This window comes from Grampus griseus (assembly GCF_964374135.1).
Source record: "Grampus griseus genome assembly, chromosome: 3".
Taxonomy (NCBI): Eukaryota; Metazoa; Chordata; class Mammalia; order Artiodactyla; family Delphinidae; genus Grampus; species Grampus griseus.
In genome coordinates, this window is record NC_139019.1 from 106,559,672 (window position 1) to 106,575,283 (window position 15,612).

At 41.9% G+C, this 15,612-nt stretch overlaps 1 protein-coding gene across 1 annotated transcript in view; it reads left to right on the plus strand.

Moving 5' to 3' along the window:
- Nucleotides 1-2,500: 2,500 nt before the first annotated feature.
- ADAMTS19 (ADAM metallopeptidase with thrombospondin type 1 motif 19) overlaps nucleotides 2,501-15,612 on the plus strand; it is a gene marked incomplete at its 3' end in the record, with an annotated part of 279,689 nt that continues 266,577 nt past the window's right edge. Inside the window, exons 1-2 of the mRNA XM_082652620.1 lie at nucleotides 2,501-2,600; nucleotides 3,229-3,872. Coding sequence (XP_082508746.1) covers nucleotides 2,516-2,600; nucleotides 3,229-3,872 — 729 coding nt within the window. The 5' untranslated portion in view covers nucleotides 2,501-2,515. The remainder of the gene's footprint in view (nucleotides 2,601-3,228; nucleotides 3,873-15,612) is intronic.

Consider the following 15,612-nt stretch of genomic DNA (forward strand, 5'->3'; position numbering starts at 1 on the left):
GTAATTCTGGGTCAAGGAATTGGAATAAAATACCATACAGAAATCAATATCTATCATCTTCTAAAGCATCTTAGAGAATTTCCACATGCATTTGGTATATAAATCATTGTATTAGGGTGATGTAAAAAAGGTATATAAAAGAAATCATTCCTACCTTTTCAAAAAATTGATAGTCTAGTAGAAGAAATATGTACATGAGTCATTACAACACAAATGATTTATAAAAGCCTTTGAAAATATACAAATAAATTATAACAGTATTTCAAATAGGGGAAAGAGTAGAGACAGTTGGGAATTAGGCAAACTTTTCTGTAACAATCAATAGTAACCTCTACTGTAAGGGATTGGAATGGGTTAATGGCTATATATAGCAGGGGAAAAAAGGGAACTTACATAGGCAACCTGTGCTTTTAAATATATTTAATTTAATCGTATGGCTCATCTAGTTTTAAGGAATCACAAATGTATTCCAATAAATACACACAATGTAATATGCATTCCTTCTACAGTTTTATATTTTTGTTGATATTCTTGTTAAAATTACATGAGAAACATTTTATTTAACACTCAAATCCTTGTGGAGGTGTTTCACTGAAACTAACCTTCTGTGTTAAAAATGTGCTTTATTTCTTAAAAATAAACTGCCTCTGATTTCTTGTCTAGTTTTAACTCTGTAGAGTCCCATAAAAAGGAGGGTGTAGGCTCCTAAGTAACCTAGATACTTCGTGAGTGTCTGGAAACCCACACCCACCCTAGTTACTCCAGCTTTAGAGATTTACAAGACAAGGTTTGAAGACAGACACACCTAGAGTGTCTTTATGTTTGTTTTTAATCTCTGGACAACTCAAAGGAAGTATTCTAGTACCCATCTTATTCAAACAATGGCTTTCCTTTGAAATAAGATCATCTGCCTCCCTCAAAGGCATACTAGTCACCTTTGACACTAGCAACAGAAGGGAAAACAACAAAGGATGTGGGGAACCAACCTCAGTGCTGGAATTTTTAAAAACTGATTTGCATTAACTCTTATTTCTAGGTGTCTGGCCTAGTTCAGAGGATGCAAATTGCAGGTTAGATCAATCACCCTTGAGTCTGATGTGAAAGGTTTGATGTGGCCGAGAAAGAGGTGCAGAGATGGGAGTAGGTACTAGGAAGAGCTGTAAGAGAAAAAGAATATTTAAGGTTGAATTGCGCTCCGAAGACGAAACATAGCATAAACACATTTTTTAACGGAAAAAAAAAGGCGAAATAATCTCACTTGGCCTGAGATCTTTAGAATACAGTATTTAATGCCGGTCTCTTTAATCTCACCCTCATTAGGAGTGTGTGTGTGCATGAGTTAGAGAGAGAGAGAGAAAGAAACTGAGAGCACTGATGAATGGGAAGCCGGAAAGATAAGGTGGGATAAGGGGCTCTGAAATGTCAGGGTGTCTACTGTCCTGGGAACTTTTGAAGCACACTCCATGACGAATTACATTATCTCCAGGCTTAGAAAATTCCCAGAGACAAAGATGGGAAGAAAAATCAAAGGTCTTTGGTAAATGGGGCCGCTGCTTTGTGCTCAAGTCTGCACTAAGTTTGGCTTTTGTGTGATGTGTGGATGGGGGGAGAACTCCACTGAAGGAGGAACCCGAGTAAGGGGGTGAGCTGGGGAGGGGACGGCCCTTCTACCTGCACACACCTCAGCAGGGAGGAGGGGGTGCCGCGTAAGGATGCAAATCCGGCCTCCCAGAGTGGCCAATCAGGAGTCGGGTGAGGGAATTTGGTTCCCCACCCCACTCCAACCGGGCTTGTGAGCACGTGTGCGGTGTTCTGGGACCTTTGTCCCGCAAAGTCTCGCTTGGCGGGCGCCCCTTGGTCCCTTTTTCTTGTCGGATCCTCTTGAATCTTCTCCACACCTCACCTCACGAATCGTGTCTTCCCCTCATCCCCTTACAAATTCCCTCCCGCGCCGCTGCGGGTAGGAGCCTGGAGCCCTACGGTCCCGAGGACGGTGCGAAGCGTGGCACGCCCGGCTGCTGGGACCGTGGCACCAGCCCCTGGCAGTTTCGCGTGGGTGCAGGCGGCTAGCCTCTGCTCGGACACCGCGGCGCTCCTGCCCGCGCGGGGCAGTCCTCCGCCTGTCCCGAAGCAGCGCTGCCTGTCTTGCGCCGGCCGGCTCTCGGCTGACTGTGGGGCTGTCCTGAGGGGCTCCGGAAACTCCTGCGACGTCCAGAACACAGAAAATAGACTCATCACCTAATTCGACAGGGAGCCGGAGCGCTGCGGGGCCGCGCGCTGCCTGCCCCCGCTCCTCCCCACCCCCACCCCCACCCGTGCTCCAGCAGCCTCTCGGAGTCACACAGCACCCCCCACCCCCCCCACCCCCCCCCGCGGCAGACAAAGGGCCTGGGCAAACTCGCCGCCCGGCCTCCTTGCGCTCCGGGAGGCGGCGGCGGCGACTGCGGCGCTGGCGGCGGCTGCTGCGACCGCGGTGGATCGCGCAAGGAGGCGCGCGCGGGGCCGGGAGCGCGGTATGGGGAAGAGCCGCGAGATGCGCCTGACTCACGTCTGCTGCCTTCTCTACCAGCTGGGGGTCCTGTCGAATGGGATAGTTTCAGGTAAGTTCTTCCGTGACTTTGGACTTGCTTTCCACCTTCCCCCAGCGGAGACCGGGCACGCACGGGTCGGCAGGGCTGGCGCAGCTGTGCGCCGTGAGCAGGGCTCCACGGGAAGCAATAAAAACCGGCGTGCGGTTGCGGGTGAGAGGGTCACGCTCCTGACCGAAGCGCACTTCTCGCGGCCTCATTTCAACAACGTGGAATGCTTAGTTTTTCTCTCACGAGAGTAATAAGATTTGCAAAGGTACGTTTACACCACCTGGAGGAAAATTGGGACGTAAAGAAATTGATAGCTCTGCCTTGCTCTGGCAGATACTTAAGGAAATCATTTAATTGTGCTGGAGTCTTTGCACCGGTTTTCTTTTCTACAGCTAAGTGCTGTCACCAAACTTTGCAGCCCCACTCTTCCCCTCCCCCTGCCCCGATAATCATACTTTTATTTTGAAAGTGCTGGGGTCTGTAATCTGATCGCTAGGCTTCAGGGGTTGCGAGAGTTTCAGGGGCTAGACGGGTGGTCTCCAGCGCGTTACCCGTGAGCCCTGTGTGCGGAGTGTGTGCTCGGGGACGCTTGTGCTACTGGAATCGCGGCACCTTAAGCCTCGCACTTCTCTGTCTGCCCCGCCCGCAGGGCTGCAGTTCGCCCCCGACCGCGAGGAGTGGGAAGTCGTGTTTCCTGCGCTCTGGCGCCGGGAGCCGGTGGACGCGGCCGGCGGCAGCGGGGGCAGCGCGGACCCAGGCTGGGTGCGCGGCGCCACGGGCGGCGGAGGCGCCCGGGTTCAGGCGGCCGGCAGCTCCCGCGAGGTGCGCTCCGTGGCCCCGGTGCCGCCCCAGGAGCCCGCGGAAGGCCGGTCAGAGCCCCGGCCCCGACCCCCGCCGCCGGGGGGCGAAGAAGACGAGGAGCTCGAATCGCAGGAGGTGCCGCGGGGATCCAGCGGGGCTGCCGCCCTGTCCCCGGGTGCCCCGGCCTCGTGGCAGCCGCCGCCCCCATCTCCCCCCCCGGCGCAGCAAGCAGAGCCGGACGGCGACGAGGTACTGCTGCGGATCCCGGCCTTCTCTCGGGACCTATACCTGCTGCTCCGGAGAGACGGCCGCTTCCTGGCGCCGCGCTTCGCGGTGGAACAGCGGCCGAGTCCGGGCCCGGACCCGGGCCCCACGCGGGCAACAGCCGCCCCGCGCCCTCCGGCGCCACCCGACGCCTCCTGCTTCTACACCGGGGCTGTGCTGCGGCACCCTGGCTCGCTGGCCTCTTTCAGCACCTGCGGAGGTGGCCTGGTAAGCGCCTTTCCTTCCCCAGCTCTCCTCTTTCCCCTGCCACTCCTCCCTCTCCCCCTCGTAGACCAGGCTGATTTGCCTGCACCTCATCCCCTTACGAAGTGCGCCCTGACCTTGGCCCTAGTCTGCACCCCCTGCACGGAGTCTCTACCGTGTACTTCCCATACAACATTTCCAGGGCAGTGAATCTGAAGGCTAATTGTTTGGATTAATAGCCTTCTGCTAGATGGTCATAAGTTTCTTCATAACACTGGGTAAAACTGTCTCCTTGCAACTCTTCCCACTGGTTTTATTTCTGCTTTTCAAAATAAGCCCACCACGTGGTGTCTTTTAGGAGACTGGAAGACAACCAGTCTGCTCACTGCTGAATCTCCTCCTTGTTTGCCCCTCACCCCCAGTTTCTCATCTATTATCTCATAGTTTTTTTCATGTCCCACTTCAAAGCTGTCAGAACAGTCCTCTAGGGAGTTACGTTCTGACAGCTGTCTGGAATTTAAACACATTCACGCTCACACGGGACACCTGTTCACTGTTCCTGTGAGAAACGAGGGGAGAAGGAGTTAACTCAAAGGCTGCGAGCAGTTGACTAATGGATGACATGAGAATCCAGTCAGTACTTGAAGGGTTATGGTTCTATGATTTAACATTTCTTTTCTAAGGTTTACATTTTACTTGGCAAAAGTTTCTTTTCTTTTCTCCACTCCATGGAGGAAAATAGCAGGGATGAGAGCCTGGCTAAGAGGCCTGTTGGCGCTAGAAAGTAAAAGCCATTTGCCCTGTCTGAATAATACAGATCATCATTCCATTTCCCCCCCTGTCTTTTGACCCAGGGTTTGAGATAATTGTTGCCTCCTGTAAGTTGACCTTTGCTTTGTGGTAAAGTATACATAACATAAAACTTACAATTTTGACCATTTTTATATGTCCAGTCAGTGGTGTTAAGTACATTCACATTGTTGTGTAGCCATCATCACTGTGGACTTTACTGTTGGTTTAAGGCAAAACCCACAAAATATTGTAAACATGCACGTGATTTGTGGCTTCATTTTGATATTCCAAGTGAGCCATTGATGAAATCCACAAGGACTTCTCTGAAAGCAACCTGCTCATTTGGAGAAAAATCCAATAGTAATGGACAGCAGAAAATATCAGCACAATCAAAGGCACCCAAAGCCATGAAATGGAAAAAGATGGTTAAAAATCCAAACAAAATGAAACTGGAAATTTTTACCTATACCCTTCTGAGATACCACAGTCAAATGATGTAAAGTGCCACACAGAGCTGCATTTTACCAGATGCTCATAATGATGAATATTCAAATATGGTCATTTTTAACCATGAGTGAAAAAAAATGGCATGGAAAAATTACATGAAAAGCTTTTAAAAATGTTTTTTGTGGAGCTGATGTTTGAGCACTTCACTGGGGGAAACATTTTGTGGGGATTTCATTGTCCACCGGTTTTTGGCCGGGGATTAAATAATTACATATAGAAAGTTCCTGGTGCGGTAGAAGCAATAGGGGATAAAGCATTTCACTGTGTTGAAATGTGGGCTTTTGGTCAGATTTTCCAAATGAGCTCTGCCTTCTCTCCATACTTAAAGGAGCAAAGTTAGAATTATGAGTAGGTTTTTCATAGACTGAATAGGAGTTTGACATACCTCCCTGTTTATCATGTTGGACTTTTACTCACTTTTCCTATTAGCCACATATGTATGTGTTCTGAACTGGGAAGTCTTTGTTGTTGAGGAAAACTGACATTGCTAGCAATACAGTGTAGCAGTCAGACTTTGAGTAAAAAGTTAGGCAAATAGCCAAGAAGGTTGGGTTTGTTACTCCAGACTCTGTCATGCCAGCCCTTTCCCTTATGAGGGTGGATTAGGAAAGGTAAAGCATAATTTGTTATCTGAGCTCTGACATTGGCCTGTTCCCTACTGATTGACAAGTCCCTTTCCTCTCTGGGATCTAGTTTTCGTAAGTAAAATGAGAGAATCTGATGACTTAATTAAAATTGGATGATAGAATGAAAATTTTGTTGCATGCTAAATATATTCTAGAGCCTGCACTAGGGGCTCACAGATTAGAAGCACATCATATACAAGTAGATACGACACAGGTGGTCATGAAACAGTGACTTAGCAGCATGTTAAATCAGGTGTTATGCCCAAGGTTAAACCACGCTTGGGGAGTTGGGGAAGGCTTCCCAAGGCAGAGTTTCAGTGGATTTTGAAGCATGGGGAGCCTTTCTCCAGGCAGGAAAGGGCTGGGAGTGTTACAGATAGAAGGAAGAGACTGAGTGGAGATGAGAAAATGCAGAGCCTAACAAGCGAATGAAAAAAAAAGTTTCTTCCGACGAGGCCAGAAGGTGCAATAAGGGGAAGTGATCCTAAACTGTCTGGTGAGATCAGACCTCAAAAGCCTTGTCTGCCTGAGTACAGGCTTTTTCTGTTTAACTGTTGATTATCGAAGGATTGCATTCTTGTTTTTCTCTGTTTAAATTCTGTGATCCAGTAATTCTAAGGTGAGGCATCATGATGTCTTTATATGAAGGTGCATTCTTTATAAATGCAACTCCTTTAGTTTGCAACAGTTTTTTCTTCTCAGTAAAAGCTTTCTGACTGTCAGTTGCACAGGAAAGAGTAGATTACAAAGTACACCTTCCCTTCCCCTCTCTCAGTAGCAAGTTTTACCCACTTGTGCCTGAACTCCTCAACACCTTTTGAATTATTACATATTTGAAAGGTTCTAAATGTCTCTACCAAAGGAAATAGATAACAGTTATCAAGTATTGCAAAGCGGTGAACATTTGTTAAGACTGGCCAATTCATTCTCCAGATATCAATCTAACTTGTGCTATAAAGGGAAAAGTGATTGAATGGAGATTTTGGTTACAGGTTCCAGTGTTGCCTCTTCAAAGTACTTAATCTTTCTGGATCTTATTTCCCTTATTTGTAAAATACACAAATTGTATTTGTATATCTAGCAATTAATGTATGAAGTGTTCTTACTATTTTCCCTTATTAGTCTCTAATACTGAAAAATAATTGAGATCTAATGGGCACATAAGTAATATTAAGTAATTAAGCATTTATTGAACGACTCCTTTGAGCAAGGCATTTTGTAGGTACAGAGAACACAGAAAGGAGATGAGAAAGCCTTGGTATGTTTCAAGGAGTTCCCAACCTGGCTTGCCAGTCACAGATATAAATAGGGAAATAAAGTAGGTTGTGTTACGTACAGATGTAGGAATGTCCCAGGTGCTATGATGATACTCTCTTGTTCATCTCTTCATTTCCAGAACATGGTAAGATACCTAGTTTTTAGTAGGCACCCAGTAAAAATCACTGAATAGAATATTACACATATAGTACGTTATTCTGTTTTAAATAGTAATCTCTAAAAAATTAAAGTACAAAAAGCAACAAATTAAATTTCACGAAAGAGTGAAACAATCATGTTTGCTCAAAATTAACACTTTTTTAACAAAAGCACACCTAAGCACTGGGCCAAGATAAACTACATCAGTACATTCCTTGCCTGTGATTCTCTTTAGATTGATGATTACTGGCTATCAGTAATATTTAGATTACTTTTCCAGGATGATAAAGAGTAACTACTAAGACTTACTTAAACTTAGAGTTTTATAAATTTAGAGTTTTATATAGTAGTTATGCTTCATGCAAAATCTGCAGCCTTGTGTAAATTCCGTTTTTTGTTTTTTGTTTTTTTCAATTTACTCCCTTATGCGAATCAAAGTATTTGGTACCATGGGAAGTTTTGAACACTTAAGTATTTGGAGGCATCCCTTTTGGACAAGGAACTTTATCAAGTACCAGTATGGAAATAGGAGAGGAGGGTATGAAGACAGGGAAAAGGTAGTACATACCTAGGAGAACTGGAGTAGAAGTGGAGTCAACATCCAAATGAAAAAAAATTGCAGAATAACGTCACACATCCAGCTGCTTTGTTCAAGCCAAATCTTAGGAATGACAGAAAAGATATTCTAAATAAATCTAAAGCAGTATTCTAAAAGAATGCCATCAGTACATCCGACATTTTGAGTATCTTCTGAAAGACTGCAAACAGATTGGATTGGATTAATGGAAAACATATAGATATTAGAGAATATGTGTGAATGCAGGCAGCTATGGCAGAGGTGCTACTTGCACTTGCAAAGAAAGAGAGGGCCATGAGCACAAGGGGCCCTTGAATAACAGCACTATTGGTTTTGTCTGCTGTCCAGTTGTGCCAGGTAGCAGAGGCCAAATGTGTGTCCCTAGGCAAGAGCGGAGAGAATAGTAGTAGAGCTTTCCCGGACGTGTGGGTGACACCAGAGGATAGAGAGTCTCCACTCTCAAAAGTTGAGCCATTGGCTTCCTGCATGCAGTAGATGGCCCCACTTGTCCCTCCAAATAACTAGAGGAGAGCTGGTCACAACAGATAGGTGAGTAGGAAACCAACAAAAAGAGATGAGCTGACACCTAAGAATATCACACTGTTAAGAAAACAAACCATATAAAAGAGAGTCATCAAATTGTTTGATTAAAACCATGAAGCAAAAATCTTACTAGATTAAATAGAATACTTTAACTGAAAAATAAGAGTAGATATATATTCGTGGAAAAAACCAGGACAGCTGCTGTCTGTAAAGAAATGATTAGATACGGGCTTCCCTCGTGGCGCAGTGGTTGAGAGTCCACCTGCCGAAGCAGGGGACACGGGTTCGTGCCCCGGTCCGGGAAGATCCCACATGCCGCGGAGCGGCTGGGCCCGTGAGCCATGGCTGCTGAGCCTGCGCGTCCGGAGCCTGTGCTCCGCAACGGGAGAGGCCACAACAGTGAGAGGCCCGCATACGGCAAAAAAAAAAAAACAAAAACATTAGATACAATGGAACTCACATTATATGATTATTAGAATTAAAAACTCCATAGATGAACTGGTAAGTAAATTTGTGACCTAGAAGGCAAACCCAGAAATTGTCCCAGAATAGAACATAAAGGACAAATGGATGCAAAATACGAAAGAAAATTTGTGAGCCATGAATCATAGATTTAGATGGTCCAAATTTCTTTTTTTTTTTTACATCTTTATTGGAGTATAATTGCTTTACAATGGTGTGTTAGTTTCTGCTTTATAACAAAGTGAAACAGTTATACATATACATATGTTCCCATATCTCTTCCCTCTTGCGTCTCCCTCCCTCCCACCCTCCCTATCCCACCCCTCTAGGCCAAATTTCTTTAACGGGAGTTATTTTAAAAAAATAAGTTAAAGGAGAGAGTTTTAAAAATGCATGCAAATGAACCCTAAACATTTGATTCTAATATACGTCACCAAAATATACATTCATTAGCCAAGCTTTGGATGTGAGGCCAGATACTACGCCTTTGAGTGTAGGTCAGATAACTGGTGCTCCAGGTGAGCCTTACTCACGATGCACCAAGACCAATTTCCAATATAGGTTTCTGTATTTGGAATAAAATTTAAAAGACAAATGCAAGGCAATTTATGTGTAGAATTCTGGACTTTTAAAACTTTCAAATCTTGTACAGTTTCATCCCAAATAAAATTGCAGCACTTTTTGTTTTTAGCAACTTAATCTTTCTCAGGGTTTTCCAAAGTTTTCATAGAAACAAAGACATCTTTTGCACTCATATTTCACTTGCATTAATATTTAGGTTTGATTAAATTATGTAATTACAAAATGTTGTGAACATATGTTCAAGCAAATACAGCTGATTCTTGGTGAACATACAGGCTGACTGGTGGAAGTAATTGTTTGCAACAAGACAAGAGAGGAATCTAAGCTCAGTGAGCGTTGGGCATACTGCATGCCTCAGTGATCATGTTTTCTGGACGGTGTGGAGAGTGTTATTTAATTCAGTAATTTGAGATGAATTGGTTGATGGAACTGGTGTTGGTTAGGTAGAGGTTAAAGAGAATTTTTTTGTATCAGAATCAAATTTGCCCCATAAATAAAGGAAGACACACGTCTTCAGACTGAAAGACCAACCACTAAACAGAGAGTAGCATAAGGAAAGAGAGACCCAAACCTAGACTCATTGTGGCAGAATCTTAGAAAATCAAAGATAAAGAGAAAATCCTACATGTTTAATAAAGGGAAGATGATCTACAATAAGATGAGTGTCAGATTGATGTTAGAGATTGAATCAGTAATACCAGATGCTAGGGGATCATGAGTTGATAGCCTCAGATTTCTGATGAAATGTGATTTTGAATCCTAGATTCAGCCAAATTACCATTCAGACCTAAAGGCAGAATGAAATCATTTTCAAAATTACAAGGACTCAGACTTTACCACACAGAACCTCCAAAAAGTTATGCAATGAAAATCTTCCTTCAGCAGCCTTTCCCCAGTTATTGCTCAGTATCCCTTCCTAGAGGTGGCCAGGGTTATTAGTTTCTAGCGGGTGAGCTAGAGGTAATTGACACATAAACAAATAAAATGCATTAAGAGCTTTTAAAAGCCACATTATTTACACACACACACACACACACACACACACACGCACACACTGATGTGTGAGATTATCACATAATGAGTGTCTAAAGAGAATCCCCTTTCTGTTTTGGTACTTCCATTTTATCTGATTGCAAAAATGTGGCATAATTTCCTTAATCAGTTTGGTGTGGATGTACGTTTAATGGATTCCAGTATTTTCCTTTTATGAACAGTGCTAAATGAATAAGACTCTGTAGATATGTCGTTCTGCCTATGTCATGCCCTTGTCAAAGGGCAAATGTATTGGTAATTTGGGGGCAATATTCCCTGATTGTACCCCATGGAGGTATGCCACTTTACACTCTCAGGTCAGCAGAGAAACAGAGTACGTCTTTCAGCTATGCTGTCACCAATATAGGTATTAGTAAAAATTTTGATCTTTGTAAAATCTAATGGGCAAGAAATGTTATCTCAAAGTAGTTTTAATTTACATTTTTTTCATATTAATGGTGAGACTGACCATCTTTTCATATTTTTATTCTCATTTCCTTTCCTGTAAACTTTCTGTTCATTTCTTTTACTCATTTTTCTATTAGGTGTTTGGTCTTTTTCATTTCTAATTCCAGTGCTCTTTTTCTATGAGTATATTATTTATTTATTTTTCATTTAAATAAGTAAATTAATTTATTTTTTGGCTGCGTTGGGTCTTTGTTGCTGCGCGCAGGCTTTCTCTAGTTGCGGTGAACGGGGGCTACTCTTCGTTGCCGTGCGCGGGCTTCTCATTGTGGTGACTTTTCTTCTTGCGGAGCACAGGCTCTAGGTGCACGGGCTTCAGTAGTTGTGGCTCAAGAGCTCAAGAGTGCAGGCTCAGTAGTTGTGGTGCACGGGCTTAGTTGCTCCACGGCATGTGGGATCTTCTCGGACCAGGGCTTGAACCCGTGTCCCCTGCATTGGCAGACAGATTCTTAACCACCGCGCCACCAGGGAAGTCCCTTTCTATGAGTATTTTAAAAAGATAAATGTTAGTAACAAAATAATACAAGCTGAGTATAGAGAGTTTAGAAAATACATAAAATAAGTCATCTGTAATCTTAACATCCATAGATAAGCACTGTTAACTTTCTTGTGGATATGCTGTAAAGGAAATATAAATACCGAATAAACATTCACAGTTTTTTCAAATGTATTAGGAAACTAGGGAAAAATTTTTCTCAATCATCACTTTTGGTTCATAGATTGGCACAGATTGCAGATTAATAGTATCTGGTGGGCACGCTTGGGGAACACTTAACCTTATACATTGTAGGGGAGTAAATTGGGTAGAGCCTCTTGTGTGGTATGTATTTAAATTTTAAACATGCTTAGTTTTCAGCAATTCTGCTTGTAGGTATCAATATTAGAGGAATATTCACATAAGAGCAAAAGATTTATGTATAAGCCTATTCATCGCAGCATTGTTTTCAAGAGCAGAGCACTCTAAAAGTTCATCAGTAGTGAGCTAGTTACATCTATATACTGTGCCGAATACCCAGAGAACAAAACGGTAAATAGTTCTTGCTTCAAGGTCCTTACAGTTTTTAAGGAAACTTCTCTTTGCCTCAACTTGTCCTACCTGTCTTTTTCACAGTACTATTAAGTGTTCAGTGTTTCCTTATCAACTTTAAGTGCACATCTCCTTAAACCATCCATGGTTTTCCTGTTTAAAAGTTAGAACGGCATGAATGATTTTGTTCCCGCTGACAGTGACACATGGAAGATGTTTCTGTACTTAGAGTGGCCAATATGCAGACACTCCAGTCTTTTTCTAAGGGAGTGATATAGTGAATTCTAGTAAAAAGAATCATTGTGCTGATGGAAAAAGCGATATTATACATTAAAAGTTAATAACCCCTTTAATCATGTGTTAATCTGTGCCTTAGTGTCCTGAGAGGCTTCAGGCATGGACCAATTTTGTGAGAAGAAATTTTATTTAATAATATTTATTAGATAATATTTAATATTAATATATACTTATTTGAAGTTTATTAGGTGAATCATAAAAATAGTATACCTTTTTGAATTCAGGAAATTCTGTATAGCAGTCTTAAAACATTTTTTATGCAGTACTAAAACAGAGCACATTTTTATTGAGTTCATGTACAATTGAATGTTTCTGCTTAATTACAATTACATTTTTACCCAGATGGTTTTATGGCTTTGTGTTTGCAAAATAAAGAATAATCAGAGGAGTTCCAGGTTCCTGATAGATGGGAATTGTATTGAGTTAGGGAAGTAATTGACGTATTTTAAAGCACCGAGAAAACCAGTAGTCCCCCTTGGATTATGATTTGTTGGTGGGGGGTGAGGTGGGTGGATGGGGGGTGTTCCTGAAGGGAAATTTTAAGGTTCCCACAACAAAGTGAGGACCATAATTTGATGCAGAGTGCACTTAGGGTGCAGCCATAGTGAGCACATCATCTTGTCTCCATCTCATCTTTATTCTAATGCCAAGCCCTAGACTGAGAGAAGTGAGAAAATGGGAACTCAGCCATTTCAATGCTAACCAGATATTCGTACAGGATTTTTGCATGGTGGTGTTAAGAAGGCCCTTGGGGATTAGAAAGTTTAGTACTTGCCTTTTCCAGCTGATTTCATTTCATAATGAACATCCATATATTTTCAATACATTATTAACTGTTTAGGCTTTAACGCAGATGATCAGGGAATGGAGCTGATGAGCCAGTTTCAGCATTATTTAAACAGCTCCTGCCTTCGTATTGCTTTCCAATTAAACTTATCAGACCTAAACTTTTTTTTTTCCTTCACAAGCATATGAAGCTGTTTGGCCCCAGATTTTTCCTCTTCCCTCTGCCTGGCTTCACCTAAAATATATGACCACTTTCTGCAGTGAACCCACACCATCGGCTTTTAGATCATGCTTCTTGATGCCCTGTTTCTTAAAGTCTGGTGTGCAAGCACCTGTATCAAAATCACGGCAGTGGGGGTGAGGTAGTGGGAGCTGGGAATTCTCCATTTAAAATGAGAATCCCAGATTGAGCCTCAAAACTAAGAAGTGTATTTCAAAAGAATCCAAGGTAATTCCTGTGCAGGCTCAGATTTGAGGGCAGCCACTCTAGTGGCTCGGAAAACTCCAGAGCTCAGGATCTTTAAGGACTGGATTTGCATCCATCAAACTTCATATCCTATGTGTCTTGAATGAATTTTAATACTGTCTTTCAGCTCCAACTATACTAAACTTGGATACCTCCTGTCCTTACCTTTAACATCTTTCCAGGAACCCACTCAGATGCCATTGAGCTAGCAAGGATTTTATGAATTTCAATTATTCAACAGGCTATAAATGTGAACTAGTTGGGAGATGATATAATGGGACCTTAATGCCAGTATGAATGTTTTCCTACTCTTTAGGTGAAAAAGTATACAAAAGTCGAAACTTGCTTCCCATTCTAGAATTTGGAAGTAAATAGAGATGAATTATTTCAAATTGTCATCAACAGTTTTATGGGTAATATAGCAGGAGACTTACTCCAGCTGTTTCATGATAGTTACTGTAGTAAAATAAAATTTATCAGAAATAAAGGAAGAAACATACCTTCAGATTGTAAAGGGCCTACCATACCACCAAGTTTAGATGTGGCTAAGTGAAGACTGAGGCACATTGTAGAGGCATATTAGAAAATAAGTGAGAAAATTAGAAACTCTTTGTGAGAGATTATCTACACTGGAATGGCAGAGCAGTGTGGTCAGGTTAAGAGGACTTTGGAGATGCATGAGAATTAAATGGTGAGCTATCTCAAATGGCAGAAATAACCTAACAAGGCTTATCTGCTCATTCATATTGCAAGAATTTGGATGTTAAGAGTCCTGTAAAACTCATTAGGATTAACAGTCAAAAAACATTAACATGCTAAGAGGAGTGGCCAGGCAGATAATTATATCAGCTAATCTGATTAGTGCAAATTGTCTATCTCCATTATAATTTGGATTTGAATGCACGTAGTGGCAACTAAAATGTGATAGGTACATTTCCATTATAAAAGTATTATATTACCAGCAAATATTTTAGTGTGCCCAGTTCATAGATAAGCAGTTCATTTATTGACAGAGGAACTTATGTATAGATAGCATAGGGTCTTCACAGTGTTGACTGGTTGTGTGCTTACGGATAAATAGAACTTCAGCAGTTTATTACAACAAAATAGAAAGTCTGAGTAATTTATTGTGGAAATAACAATTATGTGTACACATACTTAGCAAAGTATGAGTAATTCATTGTGGAAATATCTGTCTTTTAAAATTTAATTATTTGGTGCTCCATTTTGTTTACTAACGTGGATAATTCCTGTGTCTCTGTAGATCTCCAGTTAGAATTTTGTCACTTCAAAATAGATGGTTCTAATTAGTAATGTTTTAAAAGGCATTGAACTGGTATTTTACGGTGAAAGTTCCTACGTAGAAATTTTTCTAAGTAGAACCTAATTATTTCTCATTAGTAAGATAGATTCAAGAATATGTCAAGCTGATTTTTCTAGGGTAAATCATTTAAATCATTTAAAATGTGACAAATTGAAAAGGATACTGTGAATGTTTTTCCCCCTAATGTCTTTTTTTCTGGTATGATTTACATACCATAAATTCACCCCAGTGTGCAATTCAATGATTTTTAGTACATTTACAGAACAGTGCAACCATCACCACAATTCAGTTTTAGAACATTTCCATCACCCCAAAGGGGTCCCTCACATCCATTTGCAATCATTCTGTTCCTATCCCCAGTCCCAGGCAACCATTCATCAACTTTCTCTTTTTATAGATTTACCTTTACATTTCATGTAAATGAAATCATATAAAATTTGGTCTTTTGTGTCTGGCGTCTTAAACTTAGCATAATGTTTTTGAGGTTTGTCCATGTGGTAGCATGTACCAATAGTGCATTCTTTTTCTTGCTGAATAATAAGTCATTGTTTATTCATCCATCAGTTGATGGGCATTTGGATTGTTTCCACTTTTTTGCTGTTATGAATAATGCTAATATAAACATTTGTGTATAAGTCGTTGTGTAGATATATATTTTTATTCCTCTTGGGTAGATACCTAGGAGTGGAATTGCTAGGTGATATGGTAAATTTATGTTTAATATTTTAAGAAACTGCCAAATTCTTTTACAAAGTACTGCCAATTTACGTTCCCACCAGCAATTTATTAGGGTTCCAGTTTCTCTACATCCTCATCAACGCTTGTTATTGTCTCTTTTTGATTTAAACTATTTTTGTGGCTG